Source organism: Oncorhynchus masou, chromosome 1 (genome assembly GCF_036934945.1).
Source record: "Oncorhynchus masou masou isolate Uvic2021 chromosome 1, UVic_Omas_1.1, whole genome shotgun sequence".
NCBI classification, from domain to species: Eukaryota; Metazoa; Chordata; class Actinopteri; order Salmoniformes; family Salmonidae; genus Oncorhynchus; species Oncorhynchus masou.
Genome location: NC_088212.1, coordinates 59539321 through 59563715, shown reverse-complemented (window position 1 = coordinate 59563715; position 24395 = coordinate 59539321). Strand labels below are relative to the sequence as shown.

General features: G+C 44.5%; 1 protein-coding gene across 5 annotated transcripts in view; it reads left to right on the top strand.

Moving 5' to 3' along the window:
* Positions 1-24395, top strand: part of LOC135547335 (protein C-mannosyl-transferase DPY19L3-like) — a 37432-nt gene that overhangs the window by 7283 nt on the left and 5754 nt on the right. For 4 of the 5 annotated variants that reach the window (XM_064976275.1, XM_064976284.1, XM_064976266.1 and 1 more), the window contains exons 4-18: positions 5314-5404; positions 7550-7671; positions 7804-7949; positions 8255-8378; positions 8591-8725; positions 10007-10138; positions 10305-10406; positions 14250-14323; positions 14716-14874; positions 15765-15893; positions 16345-16456; positions 16734-16790; positions 17085-17167; positions 22398-22530; positions 23590-23748. In XM_064976275.1, coding sequence (XP_064832347.1) covers positions 5314-5404; positions 7550-7671; positions 7804-7949; positions 8255-8378; positions 8591-8725; positions 10007-10138; positions 10305-10406; positions 14250-14323; positions 14716-14874; positions 15765-15893; positions 16345-16456; positions 16734-16790; positions 17085-17167; positions 22398-22530; positions 23590-23748 — 1758 coding nt within the window. Of the gene's footprint in view, positions 1-120; positions 412-5313; positions 5405-7549; positions 7672-7803; positions 7950-8254; positions 8379-8590; positions 8726-10006; positions 10139-10304; positions 10407-14249; positions 14324-14715; positions 14875-15764; positions 15894-16344; positions 16457-16733; positions 16791-17084; positions 17168-22397; positions 22531-23589; positions 23749-24395 lie in introns of those variants that run through there. The other variant, XM_064976256.1, reaches the window with a different exon arrangement.

Sequence of the window (24395 nt, the reverse complement as noted above, 5' to 3'; positions counted from 1 at the left end):
GAAGTAAGCCTTGGTCACATGGAGAGGTTCTAATCATGACTCCGCCTGGGTACTTTCTCATCAGTGAGTGACTGCTGGATGTTAGAGGCAAGACCTGCATGAGCAACCCTGCATCCAGACATGGAAATACGCAAGAGAGGACAGAGCAAGCTGGAGCGTTCCTGGGACATCTCTCAATATGATATGTCTGCTGACAGTTGTGTTGAAGCACGAGGGGGTTTAAGGGTCAGTGAAAGGGAAGACTCTGGGAGAGATTCCCAGAATTGGTACCGTCTAAGCATTCCACCTCTGTGGCATTGGCAGACTGTTGTCATGGCAGCAGGGTTGGTATTGGCTGTGCTAACTGGGCTGGCTCATGCCTGGTGTGTTTACTCCATACATGAGAACCTTCTGTGGTTCTCTCATCTCAAGGTAAGCTGTGCTCTGCTAATGTCAAGAATCAAATCAAATGTATTGGTCACATATACATGTCTAGCAGATGTTATGGCTGGTGTAGCGAAATGCTTGTGCTTCTAGCTCCGACAGTCCAAGTAATATCTAACAAGTACTATCTAATAGTTTCACAACATATTCCAAAAAACACGCACATCTAAGTAAGGAATGGATTAAGAATATGTACATATATGTCAGAGCAGCACTGGACTAAGATACAGTGGCATAGTATAGAATACAGTATATATATATGAGATGGGTGATGCAATATTTAAACACAATTAAAGTGACTAAGATACTGTAGAATGCAAGATATGGAAACATTATTAAAATGGCTAGTATTTAATTTCCTTAAAGTGGCCAGTGATTCCTAATCTATGTCTATAGGCAGCAGCCTCTGATGTGCTGGAGATGGCTGTTTAACAGTCAGTGGTGTAGTATACAATGCAGTATAAATAGTTGAAGTCGGAAGTGAGGTTTCGGGTAGCCTTCCACAAGCTTCCCACAATAAGTTGGGTGAATTTTGGCCGATTCCTCCTGACAGAGCTGGAGTAACTGAGTCAGGTTTGTAGGCCTCCTTGCTCACACACGCTTTTTCAGTTTTGCCCACCCATTTTATATGGGATTGAGGTCAGGGCTTTGTGATGTCCACTCCAATACCCTGACATTGCTGTCCTTAAGCCATTTTGCCACAACTTTGGAAGTAAGCTTGGGGTCATTGTCCATTTGGAAGACCCATTTGCGACCAAGCTTTAACTTGGTGTCTTGAGATGTTGCTTCAATATATCCACACAATTTTCCTTCCTCATGAAGCCATCTATTTTGTGAAGTGCACCAGTCCCTCCTGCAGCAGAGCGCACCCCCACAACGATGGTCATTATGGCCAAACATTTCTATTTTTGTTTCATCAGACCAGAGGACATTTCTCCAAAAAGTACGATCTTTGTCCCCGTGTGCAGTTACAAACCGTAGTCTTGCTCTTTTATGGCGGTTTTGGAGCAGTGGCTTCTTCCTTGCTGAGTGGCCTTTCAGGTTATGTTGATATAGGACTCATTTTACTGTGGATATAGATACTTGTGTACCCGTTTCCTCCAGCATCTTCACAAGGTCCTTTGCTGTTGTCCTGGGAATGATTAGCACTTTTCGCATCAAAGTACGTTCATCTCTAGGAGACAGAATGCGTCTCCTTCCTGAGCGGTATGACGGCTGCGTGGTCACATGGTGTTTATACTTGCTTACTATTGTTTGTACAGATGAATGTGGTACCTTCAGGTGTTTGGAAATTGCTCCCAAGGGTGAACCAGACTTGTGGAGGTCTACAATTTCTTGGGGCTGATTTCCTTTGATTTCCCCATGATGTCAAGCAAAGAGGCACTGAGTTTGAAGGTTGGCCTTGAAATATATCCACAGGTCCACCTCCAATAGGCTAATTGACATCACTTGAGTCAATCAGAAGCTTCTTAAGCCATGACATACTTTTCTGGAATTTTCCAAGCTGTTTAAAGGCACAGTCAACTTAGTGCATGTAAACTTCTGACCCACTGGAATTGTGATACAGTGAAATAATCTGTCTGTAAACAATTGTTAGAAAAATTACGTGTCTCATGCGCAAAGTAGATGTCCTAACCTACTTGCCAAAACTATAGTTTGTTAATAAGAAATTTGTGGAATGGTTGAAAAACAAGTTTTAATGACTCCAACCTAAGTGTATGTAAACTTCCGACTTCAACTGTACATATGAGATGGGTGATGCAGTATGTAAACACAGTTTAAAAGTGACTAAGATACCATAGAATAGTTTGGAGCAGGGATGCACGATATATCGGTGAACATTTCAGAATCGGCCGATATTAGCTAAAAATGACAACATCGGCATTGTTCCGATGTCTAGTTTAACGATGTCTAGTTTCAGTTTGCGGTACACGTTCAACACAGCATTCCTGGCCTAGCCCACAATGTCTGCCTTGTGGATCGAGCAGTCAACAAGTCGAGCAGTCATTTGAAAGAGTAACTCAAAGGCGAAATCCATTAATGCCAAGATAATGGAATTCATTGCCCTTGACAATCAACCGTTCTCTGTCGTGGGCGATGGTGGTTTCGCACCGGTACACACTACCAAGTGTGCTATTTTTCAGATGTTGCCCTATAGGAGTTGCACAGTAATAGCGTCACTGCTATTAGCTTCACGACTGACATTTGGTCCAGCGATATCAACCCCATGAGCATGCTGAGTCTGACAGCACAATGGATCGTCGAGGATTTCGTACTGAGGAAAGTCGTATTGCATGCTCATGAATGTGCTGGTTGTCATACCGCTGCTGCCATTTCAATGGCATTTGAGAACATGTGTGAAACATGAACACACCAGCTACGTCCATTCGAACAACTGACTCGAGAAATAAGCTCATCAAATGTGCCTGCAGCAGACGTGATGCCCTCTGTCATGGCATTGAAATGCCTGCGCAACAAAACAGCTGACACAGGCTGTGAGTAAGCGATTTGGTGGTATTCTCTCTGTACTGTGTCACCACCCTGCTTTATGCTATGTTACTTCGATGCAGACATGAAACATGGTTTACGTGAAATGTTACATATACCGTTGAACAAGATGGAAACGGACACAGTGACAGTGCGCACCGAGGAAGAGAGGCCACGGACAGACAGAGCTGAAACTTTACTGTTTGACATGTATGATGAAATCCTGGTTGAGAATGAAACGACTGAACTAATGAACAATGAAACAGCACAGCAAGTAAGTGAAAGTAGGTTTTTATTATGTTTTACTGGTAATGGGGACATATGTAAATCCCAACAAAATCACTTTTTGGTGTGTGTGTGTAACTGTTTATTTAACTTGGCAAGTCAGTTAAGAACAAATTCTTATTTACAATGACGGCCTACCCCAGCCAAACCCAGACGACACTGGGCCAATTGTGATATAACCTGGATTCGATCCAGGGACTGTATTGACGCCTCTTGCACTGTGATGCAGTGTCTGTGTGTGTTTTAACTATTTAACTGTACTAGAATGCTTCAAAGGCTAAAACTAAAATAAAAAATATTGGTTATCGTATCATGTTTTTTTGTATAAGAAAATATTGGATATCTGTATCGGACAAAAATGTCATATCACTAGTGCATCATTAGTGTGGAGTGCAGTTTACACATATGAGATGAGTAATGAGTAATGCTAGATACGGAAACATTTATTAAAGTGGCTAGTGATCCATTTATAAAAATGGCCAATGTCTATAGGCAGCCGCCTCTGATGTGCTAGTGATGGCTGTTTAACAGTCTGATGGCCTTGAGATGGAAGCTGTTTCTCAGTCTCTCAGTCCCAGCTTTGATGCACCTGTACTGACCTCACCTTCTGGATGATAGCGGGGTGAACAGGCAGTGGCTCGGGTGGTTGATGTCCTTGATGATCTTTCTGGCCTTCCTATGGCATCGGGTGCTGTAGGTGTCCTGGAGGGCGGGAGGTTTGCCCCCAGTAATGCGCTGGGCAGATCACACCATCCTCTGGAGAGCTTTGCGGGTGTGGGCGGTGCAGTTGCCGTACCAGGCGGTGATACAGCCCGACAGGATGCTTTCAATTGTGCATCTGTAAATATTTTGGGGGTTTTAGGTGTTAAGACAAATTTCTTCAGCCTCCTAAGGTTGAAAAGGCGCTGTTGCTCCTTCTTCACCACACTGTCTGTGTGGGTGGACCATTTCAGTTTGTCAGTGTTGTGTACGCCGAGGAACTTGAAGCTTTCCACCTTCTCCACTGTGGTCCCATCGATATGGTTAGGGGATGTTCCCTCTGCTGTTTCCTGAAGTCCACGATCATCTCCTTAGTTTTGTTGACGTTGAGTGAGTAGTTATTTTCCTGGCACCAGACTCCCAGAGCCCTCACCTCCTCCCTGTAGGCTGTCTCATCATTGTTGGTGATTAAGTCTACTACTGTTGTGTCATCTGCAAACTTGATGATTGAGTTGGAGGCGTGCTTGGCCACGCAGTCATGGGTGAACAGGGAGTACAGGAGGGAGCACGAGTGTTGAGGATCAGTGAAGAGATGGTGTTGTTTCCTACCTTCAACACCTGGGGGCGACCCGTCAGGAAGTCCAGGACCCAGTTGCACCGGGCGGGGTTCAGACCCAGGGCCTCTAGCTTGATGATGAGCTTGGAGGGTACTATGCTGTTAAATTCTGAGCTATTGTCAATGATCAGCATTCTTACATAGGTATAACTTTTGTCCAGATGGGACAGGGCAGTGTGGTGGCGATTGCATTGTCTGTGGATCTATTGGGGCGGTAAGAAAAGTGAAGTGGGTCTAGGTTGGCAGGTAAGGTGGAGGTGATATGATCCTTGACTAGTCTCTCAAAGCACTTCATATAGGTGAGTGCTATGGGCCAATAGTAATTTAGTTAAATGACCTTTTCTTTCTTAGGTACGGGGACAATGTTGGCCATCTTGAAGCATGTGGGGACAACAGACTGGGATAGGGTGAGATTGAATATACAGTGGGGCAAAAAAAGTAGCGTCATACCCAAGAAGACTCAAGGCTGTAATCGCTGCCAAAGGTGCATCAACAAAGTACTGAGTAAAGGGTCTGAATACTTATTTAAATGTGATATTTCAGTTTAGAAAATGTATACATTTGCACGCAAAAAAAAGTTTTTGCTTTGTCATTATGGGGTGTTGTGTGTAGATTGTTGAGGGGGAAAAAAATATTTAATCCATTTTAGAATAAGGCTGTAACGTAACAAAATGTGGAAAAATTCAATGGGTCTGAGTACTTTGAATGCATTGTACCTGTTGTTCATATGGAGAACTCATCGTTGTTTTTTTGTCTGGTTTTTTATGGTTTTGTAAATGTATTTTCATCTACTTATATTTCAGGAAGTTGAGCGTGAAATCTCCTTTCGGACAGAATGTGGCCTGTACTACTCGTACTATAAACAGATGTTGAGAGCTCCCTCCATACAGCAAGGTATGGTACAATGACAACCTACTCACAGTAGATATAGGCTAGCCCCCCCCTACTCCCACAATCCCCTCAGGTTATTCTACTAGTCATCTCAGGGGAAAGAGCACAGAGGCTACTGAGAATCATAACCTTTTATGGCCACAAGTGCTCTTTCAGAACTCAATACCCTGGAAATGAGCCCATTCACTTTTAAAACATTTCCTTCTCTTGTAAACTCTGGACAGTCATCTTTTCGCCCTCATTAAATAAATGTATTTTGAATTATGTAAGCATTTGCCAAAAGAGAGGTCCTTAAAAATAGCGAGACAGAGGGCATTGACATACCCCTCAGTCCACTTGTCTGTCTGGTTGTGTCCCTTCATCATTATGTAATGAGGGAGGTATTTGACCAATGGCTTGTTATGTAACCATGGTAACAAAGCTAGTTAAAAGGGAGACAATGAAGAAAAGGAAAAAAAAACTATGGCATTGTAAGTGACCTGTCATACTTGATCTTTTAACAGCACCTCTCCGGATGGGGTGCTGTTGTATTTATGCATGGTTATAGCGCAGTCCTTTTGCCTAGCTCTAATCAAAGGCCTGGAGCGAAACCTCAGATCTTTTGTTGCTATTTTCGAGGTACTGTTTGCCCATACCAAACGTGATTCAATAACGCTCTTGCCCAGCAGACTGGAAACATGATCACACTTTGTTTACATGATTCCGTCTGCCCAAGTTAGCGTGATCTTATCCCGGCATCACAACTCAGCAGAGTTAATATGAGATCAGAGTGATGTGTCACCGTTTAAAAAAAATTGTCACGCAAATGTGGAATTAGTATCTCACACCCTATAACTCTGGAGAAGTTAGTCTGTTTAGATTGAATGAGTGGCTCTATTACTCTATATACTGAAAGTGGACCAGTCACAGACAGTTTAAAGTAAGTGTCCAGTGAGAATCTCACTTTTTAAAAGTTAAAGACCGTTTACATTTTTTTGTAGTAATTTTTTAAAGCTTGCTATTTCCTCATAAAGGATGATGACATCCTCCTGAGGAGGATGAGCTGGCCAATCAATGACCGGTTACTCGCCTACACAATAAAGTAGTGAGGAAGAGGAGGAGCTCCGCTGTCCGTTCGTGTGTGGAAGTAATTTAGCCATTCATTGTAGCTATTGGCACTCTCTTTTCTCGTGTCAATTAACTTTTTACATTCATGGATTACTCATTATACCAATAAAGTCAGATTTAATCAACAAATACGATAGTCAGTTTAAAAAAGTTAAGGGTGTAAGACTGTGTACATATCTGGCTGCGTTAGCAAAATCATTACATATCCCAGCGAGCCAAGCAGGGAGAGGCTGCCCATTGTCACAGTTCCACGACCAGTCAGAAACATCCAGCTAACCCTATGCCAATGATGCCAGTGGATCTCAAAACTGAACTTGGATCCGTGTTAAGTAGCAATGATATCCTTCGCCACCATTGTCTTACAACACGACAGATCGCTCGAACCAGTCAACAAAACCATATATATTTTTTTTAATCTAGTTTCTTTCCAGCAAATTTCTTAGTTACATGATTGTACGTCTAACTAACAAAGAAGTTTTAAAGTTGTGGGTGCAGTATTTATGAAGTTTGGCAATAAGGATGAAAACTAGTAGCGTAGTTCAGCTAGTTTAGCCAGGGAAAACGAGCTCGGGGCAGGATATACTGTAGCTGGGCGCCCATGTGCACTAGGCTAATTCAGGGCACAGATTGTAGTTTTTATGCCATTATATCAGGAAAAAAGTTTGAACAATTCAGGGACTGAAACGAATACATCAGATGATAAATATTTAACTGGAGCGAGTCGATACCCAATCCCGAAATCAGCTGTGGCTGCCAATAGTAAAACAAGGCTTAAAATGATTGAACCTGAATCTAGAAAATGAAGTCGATTCTGGACACGTTTAGGCTCCTCCTCCTCACCGCTCTGTTCTGTTGTTGTTGTTCACCTAAACCATTCCAACACAGAAAAAACCTGCCTTTTAACATACATGATTACCAGTTTTTGGAAGGAGAACTATTTAACTTATATTGTAATTAATTATAGGTCATAATTCATAGAAATCTGGAAACATGGGACAGTTACCTTAAGAAAGAACCTTATTTCTGTCTGTATGTGATCAGGTCTTTCAGAGCTCATCAATGATAACGCCACTGAATCCAAGAGAACCATCAACCTTCTGCGACGCATGAACATCTATCAGGAGGTGTTTCTAGGTGTTCTCTATAGGATTCTACCCATACAGGTAATACAGAGAGCCCACGTCTACTAACGAGGCATTTCAAATAATAATGGAGATGATTGATAAGATGATTGGTCATTATTTCATTGTGTGTGTGTGTGTGTGTGTGTGTGTGTGTGTTTGTGTTTGTTTCAGGCCTACCTGGAGCCAGTGTATTTCTATATCTACACAGTGTTTTCCCTCCAAGCGGTGTATGTCATAGCCCTGTTCATCACCAGCTGGCTGCTCAGTGGTTCCTGGCTAGCAGGGGCTCTCACTGGAGTCTGGTACATCCTCAACAGGTATACATCTCACCATGTACACCCAACTAATGATTCATTGTAAGGCTAAACGTATTGGCCTGGTCCCAGATCTGTTTGCCTACTTCATTGTCAAGCTAAACATGACACAAGTCCATATGGACTTGGCAAGAGAGCAGAAACAGACTGGCATACAGTTTATACAATTGTAGCTACTGGACAAACTTGACGACCTACTGCAAGCTGTCACAAGTCCAATCCTAAAATTCCCCCTTCGACCTAAGATCTGAATGGACATTTTAAATGGTGGTGGTCTTGAGTGTTCCATGTGTGTGATTGTGTTCCAGAGTGGACACAACGCGGGTGGAGTTCACCATCTCGCTCAGGGAGAACTGGTCCCTGCCCTTCTTCGCCCTCCAGATAGCTGCCATCACTTGCTACCTGAGGCCTCACCTCAAACCCATCCAGCAGGTAGACACTCGCCTAGCAGAGGACGCCATCATCTCCTCTGTTCTCTACACGCATACAATTAGACCAGAATAGGAGAATGAAGAGAACATCTGTGGAAATAGACAATGAATCACTATCGAATGAAGTGTCTAATCTTAGAAGTTGTTTTGAGATCAAGTGGCTGATTTCTATTGGAATCTGTGTTCTTCTGTCCACTCCTTTCCTGCGAGCAGAAGGTGGTGTTGTGGCTGATGTTCCTGGCCACGTTGTGTTTCTGCCTCACCTGGCAGTTTAATCAGTTCATCCTGCTGGTTCAGGCTCTCATCATCTTCACCCTGGACTGTCTGGACCTCATCTCCACAGAACAGGTCTGTGACATCATTCCTCTGTCATCATGCACATTACTATCACAGCATTCAGCCAAACATATGTTGCTTTAGTTTGTTCCTAGGCCGAGATTCAATCTGTCACAGATTTAAGGACCTGTGCATGATATTAGAGAGATCACGTTCGCTGTGGATGGCAGCTCAAGCAATCAAGGCTTGAGGGTTAAGAGTTGAGCCGGGATCTGCACATGAAGCTAGGTTCAGGGTTTTGGTTCAAATACAATTTTATTTGTCACATGCGCCAAATACCACAGGTATAGATTTTTCTGTGAAATGCTTATTTGTGAGGCCTTTCCTTACAGTGCAGAGTAATAGTATATTCAAGGAGTACTGGTACCGAGTCAATGTGCAGGGGTACGAGGTAATTGAGGTAATATGTACATGTAGATAGGGGTCAAAGGGACTAGGTTATCAGGGTAGATCAAAAACCATCGTAGCAGCAGGGTATGTGAAAGCGTGTCTGTCTGTGAGTGTGTCTTCAGTATGTGTGAGCGTATGTAGTGTGTGTGTGTGTTGCACTGTCGGTGTACTGTGTGGGTAGAGTCCAGTGTGCAAGCGATTCAGTGATTTGCGGATAGAAGCTGTTCAGGAGCCTTTTGGTCCTAGACTTGGCGCTCCGGTACCGCTTGCCCTGCGGTAGCAGAGAAAAGTCTATGTCTTGGGTGGCTGGAGTCTTTGACAATTTTCGGGGCCTTTCACCGCCTGGTACAGATTTCCTGGATGGCACACAGCTCAGCCCTAGTGATGTACTGGGCCTGACACACTACCCTCTGTAGCGCGGATGCCAAGCAGTTGCCATACCAGGTGGTGATGCAGCCAGTCGTGATGCTGTCGTGGTGCAGCTCTATAACTTTTTGAGGACCTGAGGGCCCATGCCAAATCTTTGAGGCTTGGGTTACAGTTGAGGTTAGTGTTTGTAGTTTGGGTTGAGGGTTGAGGTTTACAGTTGAGCCAGGATGTGGACATGAAGCTAAGGTTAGCGTTTTAGTTAGGGTTGAGCCAGGATGTGGACATGAAGCTAAGGATAGCGTTTTAGTTAGGGTTGAGCCAGGATGTGGACATGAAGCTACGGATAGCGTTTTAGTTAGGGTTGAGCCAGGATGAGGACTTTGTAGCTCAGTGGGTAAACCAGGGTGCTCATAACGCCCGGGGTAGTGGGTTCTATTCCCAGGACCACCCATACATAAAATGTATGCTCATATAGATGTAAGTCGCTTTGGATAAAAGAGCCTGCTAAATGACATTACTGGTACCTCTCTCCAGGTGACCTGCCTGTACCTAGTCCAGGTAAGCAGCCTGCTGTCCGTGTGGTTGCTGCAGTTCTGTAACTCCATGATCCTGGGCTCTCTGGCTCTCAGCTTCATTGTGTCCGCTCTCTTTGTCAAGCATTTCCAGGTGAGCCCAAGCACATACTGTATGTTCCTCTTAAAACCCCAGGGATTTGACTGGTTTATTTTACAGTCTTGGTATAGAGTAAGTGCAACATATGTGGTCATGATACACTGATATGCTGTTTGTGTTTTTGAAAGCTCTTTGTCTTTTTGCCTTGTGTTCCATGGAGAGAGGGCTGAAGACAGGTGGTCTCACAGTGCGGCTGGGAAAGCTGCTCCTTCACACCGTCCTCGTCCTTGCACTAACATTCACTATTAATTATTTAGCCAAGGTGAGCCCTGAGACTTGTACTACATCCTCCTCCTACTCCTCTTGTCACCAGGAATTAATAACAAGTCATCTATGTGTGTTATGGGCTGTGGAGAAGCCAGGAGAAAGGCACCCAGGAATCGGGAGGACATCGTGAAAACATTTACAGTACCAGTCAAAAGTTTGGACACGCCTACTCATTCGAAGGGTTTTCTTTATTTTTTACTATTTTCTACATTGTAGAATAATAATGAAGACATCAAAACTATGAAACAAAACTAACACATTTGGACTCATGTAGTAACCAAAAAAGTGTTAAATCAAAATGTATTTCAGATTCTTCAAAATGATGACAGCTTGCAATGATGACACTCTTTTTTTTGGTGATTTTATTTCATATTTTACCCCTTTTTCTCCCCAATTTCGTGGTATCCAATTGTTTTTTTAGTAGCTACTATCTTGTCTCATCGCTACAACTCCTGTACGGGCTCGGGAGAGAAGAAGGTTGACAGTCATGCGTCCTCCGATACACAACCAGACCAAGCCGCACTGCTTCTTAACACAGCACACATCCAACCCGGAAGCCAGCCGCACCAATGTGTTTGAGGAAACACTGTGCACCTGGCAACCTTGGTTAGCGCTCACTGCACCCGGCCCGCCACAGGAGTCACTAGTGCACGATGAGACAAGGACATCCCTACCGGCCAAGCCCTCCCTAACCCGGACAACGTTAGGCCAATTGTGCGTCGCCCCACGGACCTCCCGGTCGCGGCCGGTTAGCCTGGGCGCGAACCCAGAGTCTCTGATGGCACAGCTGGCACTGCAGTACAGCGCCCTTAACCACTGCGCCACCCGGGAGGGCCAGCTTTACACACTCTTAACATTCTGTCAACCAGCTTCACCTGGAATTCGTTTCCAACAGTCTTGAAGAACTTCCCATATAGCCTGATTTTCCTTCACTCTACGGTCCAACTCATCCCAAACCATCTCATTTGGGTTGAGGTCAGGTGATTGTGGAGGCCAGGTCATCTGATGCAGCACTCCATCACTCTCCTTCTTGGTAAAATAGCCGTTACACAGCCTGGAGGTGTGTTGGGTCATTGTCCTGTTGAAAAATAAATGATAGTCCCACTAAGCACAAAACAGATGGGATGGCGTATCACTGCAGAATGCTGTGGGAGCCATACTGGTTAAGTCACTGACAGTGTCACCATCAAAGCACCACCACACCGTCACACCTCGTCCTGCATGCTTCACAGTGGGAACCACACATGCGGAGATCATCCATTCTCCTGCTCTGCGTCTTGCAAAGAAACGGAGGTTGGAACCAAAAATCTCACATTTGGATACATCAGACCAAAGGACAGATTTCCACTGGACTTATGTCAATTGCTCGTGTTTCTTCCTTTAGTAGTGGTTTCTTTGCAGCAATTTGACCATGAAGGCCTGATTCACACAGTCTCCTCTGAACAGTTGATATTGAGATGTCTGTTACTTATTTGGGCTGCAATTTCTGGTAACTCTAATGAACTTACCTTCTGCAGCAGAGGTAACTCTGTCTTCCTTTCCTGTGACGGTCCTCATGAGAGCCAGTTCCGTCATATTGCTTGATGGCGTTTGCAACTGCACTTGAAGAAACTTTCAAAGTTCTTGAAATGTTCCATATTGACTGACCTTCATGTCTTCAAATAATGATGGATTGTTGTTTCTCTTTGCTTTTTTGAGATGGATTTGGACTTGGTCTTTTACCAAATAGGGCTATCTTCTGTATACCACCCCTACCTTGTCACAACACAACTGATTGTCTCAAACGCATTAAGAAGGAAAGAAATTCTCCAAATTAACAAGGCACATCTGTTAATTTAAATGCATTCCAGGTGCATCTGGAATGCATCTCATGAAGCTGGTTGAGAGAATGCCAAGAGTGTGCCAAGCTGTCATCAGTGCAAAGGGTGGCTACTTTGAGGAATCTCAAATATATTTTGATTTGTTTTAACACTTTTTTGGTTACTACATGATTCCATATGTGTTATTTAGTGATGCACCGCTATGACATTTTTGGCCAATACCGATGTCCAATATTTTCCTTGCCAAAAAAACCCCGAAAGTCATTGTAAATAAGAATTTTTTCTTAACTGACTTGGCTAGTTAAATAAAGGTGACACACACCACACTGACCAAAAAGTTTTTTTTGTTGGCATTTACGTATGTCCCCATTATCAGTAAAAACATAATCAAAACCTACAGTATTTGGCTGCGACCGGGAGGCCCAGGGATATCCTTGTCTCATTGCGCCCTAGCGACTCCTGTGGCGGGCCAGGCGCAGTGCACGCTGACCAGGTCGCCAAGTGTACGGTGTTTCCTTCGAGACATTGGTGCGGCTGGCTTCCGGTTTGGATGGGCATTGTGTCAAGAAGCAGTGCGGCTTGGTTGGGTTGTGTTTCGGAGGACGCATGGCCCTCGACCTTCGTACTCTTCCGAGTCCGAATGGGAGTTGCAGCGATGAGACAAGACTGTAACTACTACCAATTGGATACCACGAAATTGGGGAGAAAAGGGTTTTAAAAAAATGGGAAAACTACAGTATTTCTTTCACTTTTTGTGCTTTTTTGTTGTTCATTTGTTTAGTCGTTTCACTCTCAACCAGGATTTCATCATACATGTCAAGCAGTGAAGTTTCAGCTCTGTCTGTCGGGGGTCCTCTCTCCCTCAGTGCGTACTGTCACTGTGTCCGTTTCCATCTTGTTCAACTGTGTATGTAACATTTCACGTAAACCATGTTTCTTGTCTGCATCGAAGTAACATAGCATAAAGCAGGGTGGTGACACAGTACAGAGAGAATACCACCAAATCGCTTACTCACAGCCTGTGTCAGCAGTTTTGTTGAGCAGGCGTTTCAATGCCATGACAGAGGGCATCACGTCTGCTGCAGGCATATTTGATGAGCTTATTTCTCGAGTCAGTTGTTCGAATGGACCTAGCTGGTGTGTTCATGTTTCACACATGTTCTCAAATTGAAATGGAAGCAGCGGTATGACAACCAGCACATTCATGAGCATGCAATACGACTTTCCTCAGTAGGAAATCCTCGACAACCCACTGTGCTGTCAGACTCAGCATGCTCATGTGGCTGATATCGCTGGTCCAAATGTCAGTCGTGAAGCTAATAGCAGTGACGCTATTATTGTGTAACTTCGGTAGGGCAACATCTGAAAAATAGCGCACTTTGTTAACGTTAGTGTGAAAGGCAACACCACCCACGACAGAGAACGGTTGATTGTCAAGGGCAATGAATTCCGTTATCTTGGCGTTAATGGATTTCGCCTTTGAGTTGTCTCTCTGAAATGTTCTTACTCTTTCAAATGACTGCTCGACTTGTTGACTGCTCGATCCACAAGGCAGACGTTGTGGGCTAGGTGTTGCAAGTGTAGCACAAAATTTTACGTGGCGTCATATAGGTACGCACGTCAGCGTTGACATCGGCGTTGGAATAGATATTGGGCCGACGTTGGCATTTTTAGCTAATATCGTCCGATTCCGATATCTTCACTGGTATATCGTGCATCCCTGGTGTTTCTTTGTCGTGGTTTTGATGTCGTCACTGTTATTCTACAATGTATAAAATAGTAAAAACAAAGAAAAACCCTTTAATGAGAAGGTGTGGTCAAACTTTTGACGGGTACTGTAGCTGTAACTGAAACCTACATGGGAATGACTATGTGTCTGTCATGTACATTACGTTAACTTGCATCTAAGGAATGTTTTTTGTTGTTGTTTTTTTAATGTCTGGCTGTTTCATGTTGACTCAGACATGCATAACCTGACCTTTTCTCTATTTTCCTTGTGTGTCTTCATGTTTGTACAGCAAGCGTTGCAGCTCCGATCCGACGAACACATCTTTAAATTCATCAAGTCCAAATTTGGCTTGGGGCCTACCAGGTAGAATGCACTGACTTCTTTCACCAGGTTTAAGTGATTCACTAATTGTGACTTACCTGGTGTAGAATCCTGAGATGATAAAACCCCTTTCATTGATCGCATATTAAATATTATTTATACACGCGGAGGAAATGTGCTGTGGTTTTTCAGATTAACTATCCAGCAAACTGAGGGAAACAACTGCTATGTCAATTCTCAAAGGCACAGTGTAATAAGAGCTTGCCAACATATCTCTCTCTTTCTGTCTCTCTTTCTGTCTCTCTCTCTTTCTGTCTCTCTTTCTGTCTGTCTCTCTCTCCCTTTCTGTCTCTCTCTCTTTCCCTGTCTCTCTCTCTGTGTGTGTGTGTGTCTCTCTGTGTCTGTGTGTGTGTGTGTCTTTCTGTCTCTCTCAGAGATTTCGATGCCAGTCTTTACCTGTGTGAGGAAGCCTTTGGGCTGCTTCCCTTGGACACGTTTGACCGCTTGGCTGGCACTCTGCTGGCATACCCTTACCTCGTCACCCTGATTGTGCTCCTGGTGATGCTGGCGCTGTTAACACTGGCCAACCTCTGGTAAGGTGGATGTCCTTCTGTAGCTGTGTACTGAGAATGACGTTCGGACACAGCCCACAAATGGGTTGAGTCATGACCTGGACAGAACGGGTCCCTGGCTTCCAAGCGCTCTCAGCCTTAATCCCATGTGGCTATTGCAATACTTATCCACATGTTGTTGTGAAGTCATTAATTTTCTTCATTCTGTTTCCTTAAATTCCTTCACCATCTGTCATGCTGAGGCCTGTCTTATCTGGCAAAAAAAAAAAAGTGAGATAGAGTAGAGTTCAAGAGGTTGCTTGTTGGTAACCCCACACATCTATCACATAATAATTATTTTTAATTAGTCATTCATTATTTCTTTTTCTTAATAATTAGTAAAGAGGCTCTCCTTTTTGTATTTGTATATGCTTTATTTGGACAGTTTCGCAACTGACGGGGAGGTAGATGAGGAGGAGACACCGTAGGGGTCTTTGCACATATAACTTTGATTTAGCAGCTCGAATGCCGCTGCTGTCAGTTTCGTTATCCTCTCGCTGTGCGGAGACCTACTACAACATATTGATAGTAGTGGTTGGCAGGCAGCATCACAACAATCCTCTTGAGTCCTCTCCCTAAGTCCCTGTAAATATCTGAGCATGTCACGTCTCACTGTGTTCTTCCTTCTCTGTTTGATTTGAGCGAGAGAACTCTGCTCCTATCCTTTTTGTTTTGTCCTGTTCTCATTCCAGTTCTCAGAACCCAGTCTGGACACCCAGGCACTCAACCCTCCCACAAGCTAATCATTACAGGCTCATTTCAGATACACCAGTTAACCTTTCGGAGGAGAGCGAAAGACAAACGGAATAATCTGCTTAATGTTGCTCTCGCCTTTTTTATGTATTATGCATCTATGTTTTTCCTATTCTCAGTGATTCTTCAGCGGTCGGGCGGCCGCTGAAAGGCCGGTTCGAGGAGCGGCCGATCTGTATGCGGGCAGATGTCGCCTACAATCTGTTACACACCGTCTTCTTTGGCCTCCTGGCGCTCAGCACCATGAGGTGAGCTCCGCTGCTTGTTCAAGAGGATATCTCTCCGGACATGTCTGGAATTTTGCTGAATAACCACCATCTACTTTCTTTCTTTCTTTCTTTATCTGTCTCTGTCTCTCTCTCTCTCTCTCTCTCTCTCTCCTCCTTCTTATTCTTTCTGTTTAATCTACCCATCTGTCCTTCGTCTGAGTGGGCCTGCCCCTGTTCATTTGATTTCCCCCCCCTCCTCCATTTCTCTCGCTCTCTCCAAACCCTCTCTCTCCTTATCTTGCCAAACGTTTTGATCAACACGCCATTTCCAATTTGTGATGTTTATTTTGCTGCCTCATAATATAAGGAGAACGCTGCTGATAATTTTCCTCGTAGTGCCCAGTACGTTTTGCAAAGGTAAGAAGAAGAGAAAACGTTGAAATAAGGTTGTTCTGATCTTTTAAATACACTGTTGTTCTCCTCTCTCCAGAATGAAATATCTGTGGACTGGCCATATGTGTGCTTTTGCTGCCTATGGCGTGTGTGGCAAGGAGCTGTGGTCCCTCTGCCTAAACACAATCCACTGTAACACTAAAACAAAGGTAAAGGCAACAGCTCAGATCCCTGATGTTTCTTTTAACAGAAGACTGAGCACAGGACCTGTTAGCAGGTTCTGCGTTCCACCATGAGATGGCCCAGCCCTACGCTGAGGCAATAGGAACACATTGAAATGGTAGCTTGCTGAACAGTTACAACCTTATCCAGTAGGTGGCAATATGGTAACAACCGATTTACACCAAGATGCCTGTATAGAGAAACAAAATGTCACAACAGATTGTAATGTTCACCCTGGTAATTTTTTTTTCTCTCATTTTGCAGCTGAGGCTGATCAGGTACACGGTTCCACTTGCCATTCTGGGATTTCTATGTTACAAGGTGAGACATTTGCCTTGCTATTTCATCCCAATTTGCAGTACAATATTTTCTCACCCACAGAGATTGCAGTAAATGTGAACTGATATGGAGTTAAAAATGGAAGCGGCTACCGGCTGGTGACTAGTGTGTTAAGGACTTTGTCTCTCTCCTCCTCTCCTCACTCTATCAACAGTACACATGAATTGGCAGTCATTGGGATGTGTGAGTTATATGAAAGTGATTATTGTGAGCTGATGTGTTTCTGTGGAGTTTGGTTATTTAAAGGTATTTTTCCTTCATGCTGTTTCTCTGTAGTTTTGGCCCAAACTGATGACGGAAGTATCAGAACTGAGAGAATTCTATGACCCTGACACCGTTGAGCTGATGACCTGGATTAGGTAAAAATCCAATGTTTTTCTGCTTTAATCTGCGCACATACGGACACATGCAGTTGAAGTCGGAAGTTTACATACACTTAAGTTTGGAGTCATTAAAACTCGTTTTTCAACCACTCCACACATTTCTTTTTAACAAACTATAGTTTTGGCAAGTCGGTTAAGACATCTACTTTGTGTATGACACAAGTCATTTTTCCAACAATTGTTTACAGACAGATTATTTCACTTATAATTCACTGTATCACAAGTCAGAAGTTTACATGCACTAAGTTGACTGTGCCTTTAAACAGCTTGGAAAATTCCAGAAAATTATGTCATGGCTTTAGAGGCTTCTGATAGGCTAATTGACATAATTTGAGTCAGTTGGAGGTTTACCTGTGTATGTATTTCAAGGCTTGACATCATGGGATAATCAAAAGAAATCAGGCAAGACCTCAGAAAAAAATTGTGGACCTCCACAAGTCTGGTTCATCCTTGGGAGCAATTTCCAAACGCCTGAAGGTACCACGCTCATCTGTACAAACATTAGTACGCAAGTATAAGCACCATTGGACCATGCAGCCATCATACCGCTCAGGAAGGAGACGCGTTCTGTCTCCTAGAGATGAACGTACGTACTGGTGCGAAAAGTGTAAATCAATCTCAGAACAAAAGCAAAGGACCTTGTGAAGATGCTGAAGGAAACGGGTACAAAAGTATTTATATCCACAGTAAAACGAGTCCCATATCAACCTGAAAGGCCTCTCAGCAAGGAAGAAGCCACTGCTCCAAAACTACCATATAAGCCAGATTACAGTTTGCAACTGCAGATGGGGACCAAGATTGTACTTTTTGGAGAAATGCTCTCTGGTCTGATGAAACAAAAATATAACTTTTTGGCCATAATGACCATCGTTATGTTTGGAGGAAAAGGTGGGAGCCTTGCAAGCCGAAAAACACCGTCCCAACCATAAAGCACGGGGGTGGCAGCATCATGTTGTGGGGGTGCTTTGCTGCAGGAGGGACTGGTGCACTTAACAAAATAGATGGCATCATGAGATAGGAATCTATGTGGATATATTGAAGCAACATCTCAAGACATCAGTCAGGAAGTTAAAGCTTGGTTGCAAATGGGTCTTCCAAATGGACATTGACCCCAAGCATACTTCCAAAGTTGTGGCAAAAAGGCTTAAGGACAACAAAGTCCAGGTATTAGAGTGGCCATCACAAAGCCCTGACCTCAATCCTATAAACAATTTGTGGACAAAACTGAAAAAGCGTGTACGAGCAAGAAGGCCTACAAACCTGACTCAGTTGCACCAGCTCTGTCAGGAGGAATGGGCCAAAAGTCACCCAACTTATTGTGGGAAGCTTATGGAAGGCTACCCAAGACGTTTGAACGAAGTTAAACAATTTAAAGGCAATACTACCAAATACTAATTGAGTGTATGTAAACTTCTGACCCACTGGGAATGTGATGAAAGGAATAAAAGCTGAAATAAATCATTCTCTCTACTATTATTCTGACATTTCACATTCTTAAAATAAAGTGGTGAGCCTAACTGACCTAAGACAGGGTATTGTTACGAGGATTAAATGTCAGGAATTGTGAAAAACTGAGTTTAAATATATTTGGCTGAGGTGTATGTAAACCTCCGACTTCAACTGTAGATGCACACGTGCGTGGATGTCAAACAAACGCAAATCAGGTTAGCTTTGTTCCACAGATCAAATTCCACCATCGTTGCCTGTGACTGCATGTGTTTATGTGAAATGTAGATTTGGTGAGCTTGTGGTGCATGAATAAGACATGGAGGTCTGGCGAGGACCCAGCTGTTGGCAGAGGTTCAGCCCGTGGCCCAGGCCCCTGTGGAAGGGTTTTATCAAGCCAATCAGTCCTGATGTGATCGGAGATGGATGCGAATTTGGCGTGGCTCCTTGGCTCTGAGAGAGACTGACTGGGGAGGACCGACCTTAAAAAGACTCACTCTGTTGAAATGACACAGGTTCTCTTCCTCCAGAGAAAATCCAATTTGCTCGGCGGATTAGCGTGTAGCGTTACCTTCACTGGTGCTGGCGCATTAAGCCTCTTGCCATGCGCTAATTACATTTAAGATGAAAGAGTTGAGCAGGGATCGTGTTTCATGAGACTTGGGCATAGCAAAGCTGCTCTTGTTTGTACATTATCACAAATTCAGAGTGAATGTGAACAAAAAAAACATAGGAACATATATTTCTGTCTCATTCACAGTGTTTACATGATGTACTCATTGATTTGTTCTGGTAATCTTGCCGGGGAACGTACTATCCATGGGCACTTTTTTGAATAGTTACATTGTAGTAAATGTGAAGATTTCGGGGGATTTAAACAGTGCAACAGAGATGTTAAGGAGAGAAGAAGAAGACTTGTTTGCTGACTGTTTCTTTTTCAGTTAGGAGTCTGTAAGTCTGAGTCCCCTCCAGCTTCCTCCTGCTAACTGCACATTCAGAAGTCAGTGTTAGCTCGCCATTGTGTATGAAAATGCTTGAAAATTTCTCTCTTGACTGTGCTGCCTCCACTTGTGATGGTGCCCTTTTAAGTTGTGCTGGTGTCTTGTCATTCCTGTCTTTTGACAGCATTGTGAGGCACCGTCATCACAGACACCCTTATCATTTAAGCGTTGGCTGCTATGCAATTAATTTCCCCTCTTTTGTTGGGTGGTTAATGTTGTCACGCCATCCCCTTTGATTCTGGAAAGCTGAGTTATTTCAGAATGTTGCCTTGTTTTTGAATAATGAAGACAAAATGAAGCTTTTGTTTTCACATGGAAACTTCTGTGGCTGTAAGAGCGGCTGTTCACGACTGGAACAATGAGGACGTTTTCGCGCTGTAAACTGTGTATTTCTTCATGTTTTTGATACGCTCATATCCTTCACTTTCACTCCTTGCTTATTGTCGTTCTGAAGTTTACCCCTTATTATACATAGTCTCCAGAGGATCTCAGTAGCAGTAAGTAAAACTCTTGTCTGCCCTCGTATGAACCACAGTTACCCCCCCCCTCAGGATAATATCAATGGAAAGCTTGTGACTTCGCCCACTGTGAAATTGCATTATAATAACATTTTTGCCAACCCTCCCTCTCTCAACCGTTCAGTCAGTCAATCAATCATCATCACCCTCCGCTCAGTCTCTGGACTCTGTGGCGGGTTGAATTGGCCACTATAGTGGCTTGTTGGTGTAACAGACGATTATCTGTGGCGGTCCGTCTCTTCTAGCTGGGAGCAGAGCAGATCGGCCAGTCAGATAGGATGAGCAGAGCTGTAGGATCTTAGGATGGACGTGACAGGCCCATCTCTGTTTCGATCTCAGTTTCTGCCGTACCTGAGCTCCCTACAAATCTCAGCCGTTAGCATCTCAGAGCTGTTAGCATCCCCCTCCCTCCCATACCTGCCTCTATTGGACTCGTGCTGTGTAGACATTTTAGTAGGCTCCTCCTCCTTTACTCTCTGATTCGTAGGCACTGAAACTTTCCACCCATCTGCTCTCTTTCTCTCTCTGCCGGCAGCACTACCACTTTAAAGTCTGCATCAACAGGTGTACAATGGTGTTAATTTACTGCATGACATAGTCCCACCTCTGCATGTAGCATAACTAACACATAGGCACATTCATGCATACCAATTTCACACTTAATTACCATCCGTGTCCGTCTTCTCCAGCTATTAACAGCATTAATACATTTTTATAATGTCACCGGGGCGGCGGGCGTTTAGATAGCAGAATATAAATCTGAAATGAAATAGAAATCAGCTGAGGTCTGAGGAATCCCACTTGAATATGCAGTAATTAAACACAAACTCTCACAGAGAGGAAGGAAGTGACCCGGAAGAGCAGGTCAGAGGTCAGCCCCATCACCCCATCACACACAGCCCAGGGTGGTTGATTAGCCCCACAAGCTGCTAATGTTCCTAGCAGGGGCGTCCTATCTCCCCCCAGAGCCCAGAGGGAGCCAGCGGTCTCAACCTATCCCCCCTTTTCTGTGATGTGGATTTTAATGGCAAATCAACATGAGGTTTGGGGGAGGAATGGAGGAGCTAATAGCTGCTGTGAAAGAGGCTCTGCTGTGATCTCTTACAGAGTTAGTGAGCAATTTGATTTCCTTTTCTAATATAGATAACACAATGACTCCTCCACCAGGGAATAGTAAATTAAACTGAAATCATTTAATTCTACGTGTGTGTGTGTGTGTGTGTTTTGAGCAAAATACCCTTTTCTTATGCTCTTTTGTGCTGTTCTCGACTGCCTAATTGATTTGTGAAATACCTGAACAACAGCTCCACAGGTGGTTCTCAACCAACTACGTGCACACTGAGCCGCTTATTTCTGCCTGAAATTACCTGATATCTCAGTTATTAGCAACAATTACCACCAACATATGTATTACTGGAAATGGTTGCTATGAGTGGAAACGCACTTTCTCCCCACAAGAGTGTATCCATGCAATCAGACTTGCCCAGTTGAGGGAGAGTGTATACAGACCAGAATGTAAACATAATGATTGTTCCGTCTTCTGTGTTGTGGCTCGTGATCATTTATTTTGTTTAAACGCCCCCTGAGTTGTGTAGCTGGTCAGAGGGAGTCTCAGGCATGTACCGGTGTAGGATGAGTCACTGTGTCGATGAGCGGAGATCAGTGCTATGAGACCGAGCAGGCCCAAGGTTGGGCTGCGGCAGTAACAAGGCTCTACTTAAGAGTCAGCCTCTCTAGGCTGTACTCGTATAACATATTCCACACCGGGCTTTGTCCTTCCTGTGAGTCCTCACCCACCACCTCCTCTAGAACACCTTAAGAAAGATTCCTTGGCGAAAGAAAGATAAACATGGTTTATTTTTTCCTGATAACTATTTGATGTTCCCAGCAGCCTTAGTAGGCTGCCCCTTTCGCTAGCCTTTCAATCTCTCCTTGAAGTTGTTCCAGTATTTGTTCTTAAAATAAAATCAAAGTGAAAGTCTTAATATGTCTGCGAAGGTTATCGTCAAAAGAACTTGATGGCGTCGAGTAAAGGACACCTGCAGTGTGCAAGTACAGATGTCCGTGTTGTGACTCGCCTGCTGCTGAGTCACGAGGAAGCCAACAAGAATAACGCCGCCTTGTTAAATACACAAATACACTGTGCTCTACAGCGCGTTCACGTGTTCTACCTCTGTGTGGCATACAGCAGTATCAACGCCGGTCTCCCAAGAAAAACACATCTTCTACCTTGTCTTCCAGCTCAAAGACCCCCAAGAAGGCAGTGTTTGCTGGGAGCATGCAGCTGCTGGCTGGGATCAAACTGTGCACAGGGAGAGTCCTGACTAACCACCCACACTATGAAGACCGAGCCCTGAGAGAGAGGACCAGACAGGTAAAACCAATCCTTTATCCTTATCCTACTTCTATACTTAATTAGTTTATTTTAAATTTGAACACAAGGCCTGACCTGAGAGGGAGAGTAATATGGAGGACACCTGTAAATAGGTGTTGACCAGGGTTGGCGGTCAATTCCATTTTAAATTCCGGCCAACCAGGGAATTAAACTGTCCACTTGGAAAACAAAGGGCCGTGTTCCAGTCATCTCCAGAATTGGAATGGAATTCAGAAAGCATGACCTCACCTGGGTGGTGATCCTATCAAGGAGAGGACACCACTTCTGTGTACCTGTGCTGTGATATGAGCATGGTGGGGACCGTCAACCGCGGCCGGGGGAATGGAGTCACATAAGCCTCAACATGAGAGTGTGCTGTCGGTCACTTTTTATATTTCCTGTCTGGCTTTCCCCTCAGTTTTACAGAAGCGTGTGACTTTATCAGCCAGACGACGCCGTGTTTTCATCTCACCCAGGGATGGCAAGTAGCGTTTGTCAGATGCAGAGATTAATCGTGGTGGTGTGAACCGTCTCTAAAGCTCGTTAGACAGCGCAGCACGTGGGGCTAGGTGAGGGGGAGGCGGCCAGACAGGCAGAGAGGAGACGGTGCAGGGCTGCTGGATGGTTGGGTACAGAGTGTTCTGCCACTCTCCGGGTGGCGCTCTACAGCGTGTGGTGCTGTGCCGTGCGGCGGTGTGGGGCTCACGGAGCTCTGACTAATGAAGTTCTGCAGCTGTGGGAGGGAGAGGGAGTGGGGCTCCTCAGGTTGGGGGCTCTGGCTCTGCCTGGGGGACGTGAGCAGAATGTTCCCTCCACACCACCCTGCTGCGTGTCTGTCTGCCAGTCAGCGCCACAGAGGCGTCAGCCCCCAGCACCAGCACGGCCCGCTGTTAACACTCATCGCAAAGTCTCTCATAGCCCTCTATCAATAAGTCATGCCTGTCTGTGTGTTTGTTTGTGTGTGTCTGCCTGAGCCCTGTGTTGTGTTGTCCTCCATGTTTACGTGTGTGTGTGTGTGTTATCCCCTGGGTGTGTTTTCTCTCCTCCTGGTTGTTTCAGGTGTATCAGATCTACGCCCGGCAATCCCCGGAGGAGGTCCACAGGATCCTGCGTGCGGCGGGGGCTGATTTCGTGGTGATGGAGGACAGCATCTGCTACGAGAGGAGGCATGGCCGGGGCTGCAGGCTCCGAGACCTGCTGGACCTGGCCAACGGACACGTAGGTGTCGTTTCTGTTCAGGGGGGTTGGGGTTCTGCGATGCCCGCTCGTTCACAAATGTATGACTGCCCGCTGCTGTATGTACACGCGTGAGTGTTTTGATGTGTACATGTTTGTTTAAACAGGAGGCAGATTGTTTGGTTAAAATCTATATTTTTTTGGAGAGAGTCGATAGGAGGAATATTGATTGGACTGCTTCAGTATGAGAGAAAGGGAATGACGGATAGATTCTTTGGGTGTTTGTGAGATTGGAATAGGGAGGGTTGTTTGGGGGTGTGTGTGTGTGTGTGTGTGTGCGTTGCATGTGTGTGTTTTGCATGTGCTCCCTATAAATCACATGTTGTCTGTCAGCCTCTGTCACTCATAGACACTTCAAAGTATGATTGCTTTGAAAGGGCTCAATTACAGGCAGCGTTGGGGTCTGGAGATTCATCCTCCTCTGATCTGCGTCTCACCGCTGGTTGAAAGATGTATTTTCTCTCCTCCCGCTTTTGATGCCAGGAATAAATGAGTCACTGGTTGTTTGGATTTCTGGAGGCATGCTTGCCTTGCATAGTCTCATCCTTCCCGAGTGGTGTATGTGGGGTTAGTAATGTTTCACTGCATGTGATCCCCACGTCAACATCACGTAGAGATTGGCTCAACTC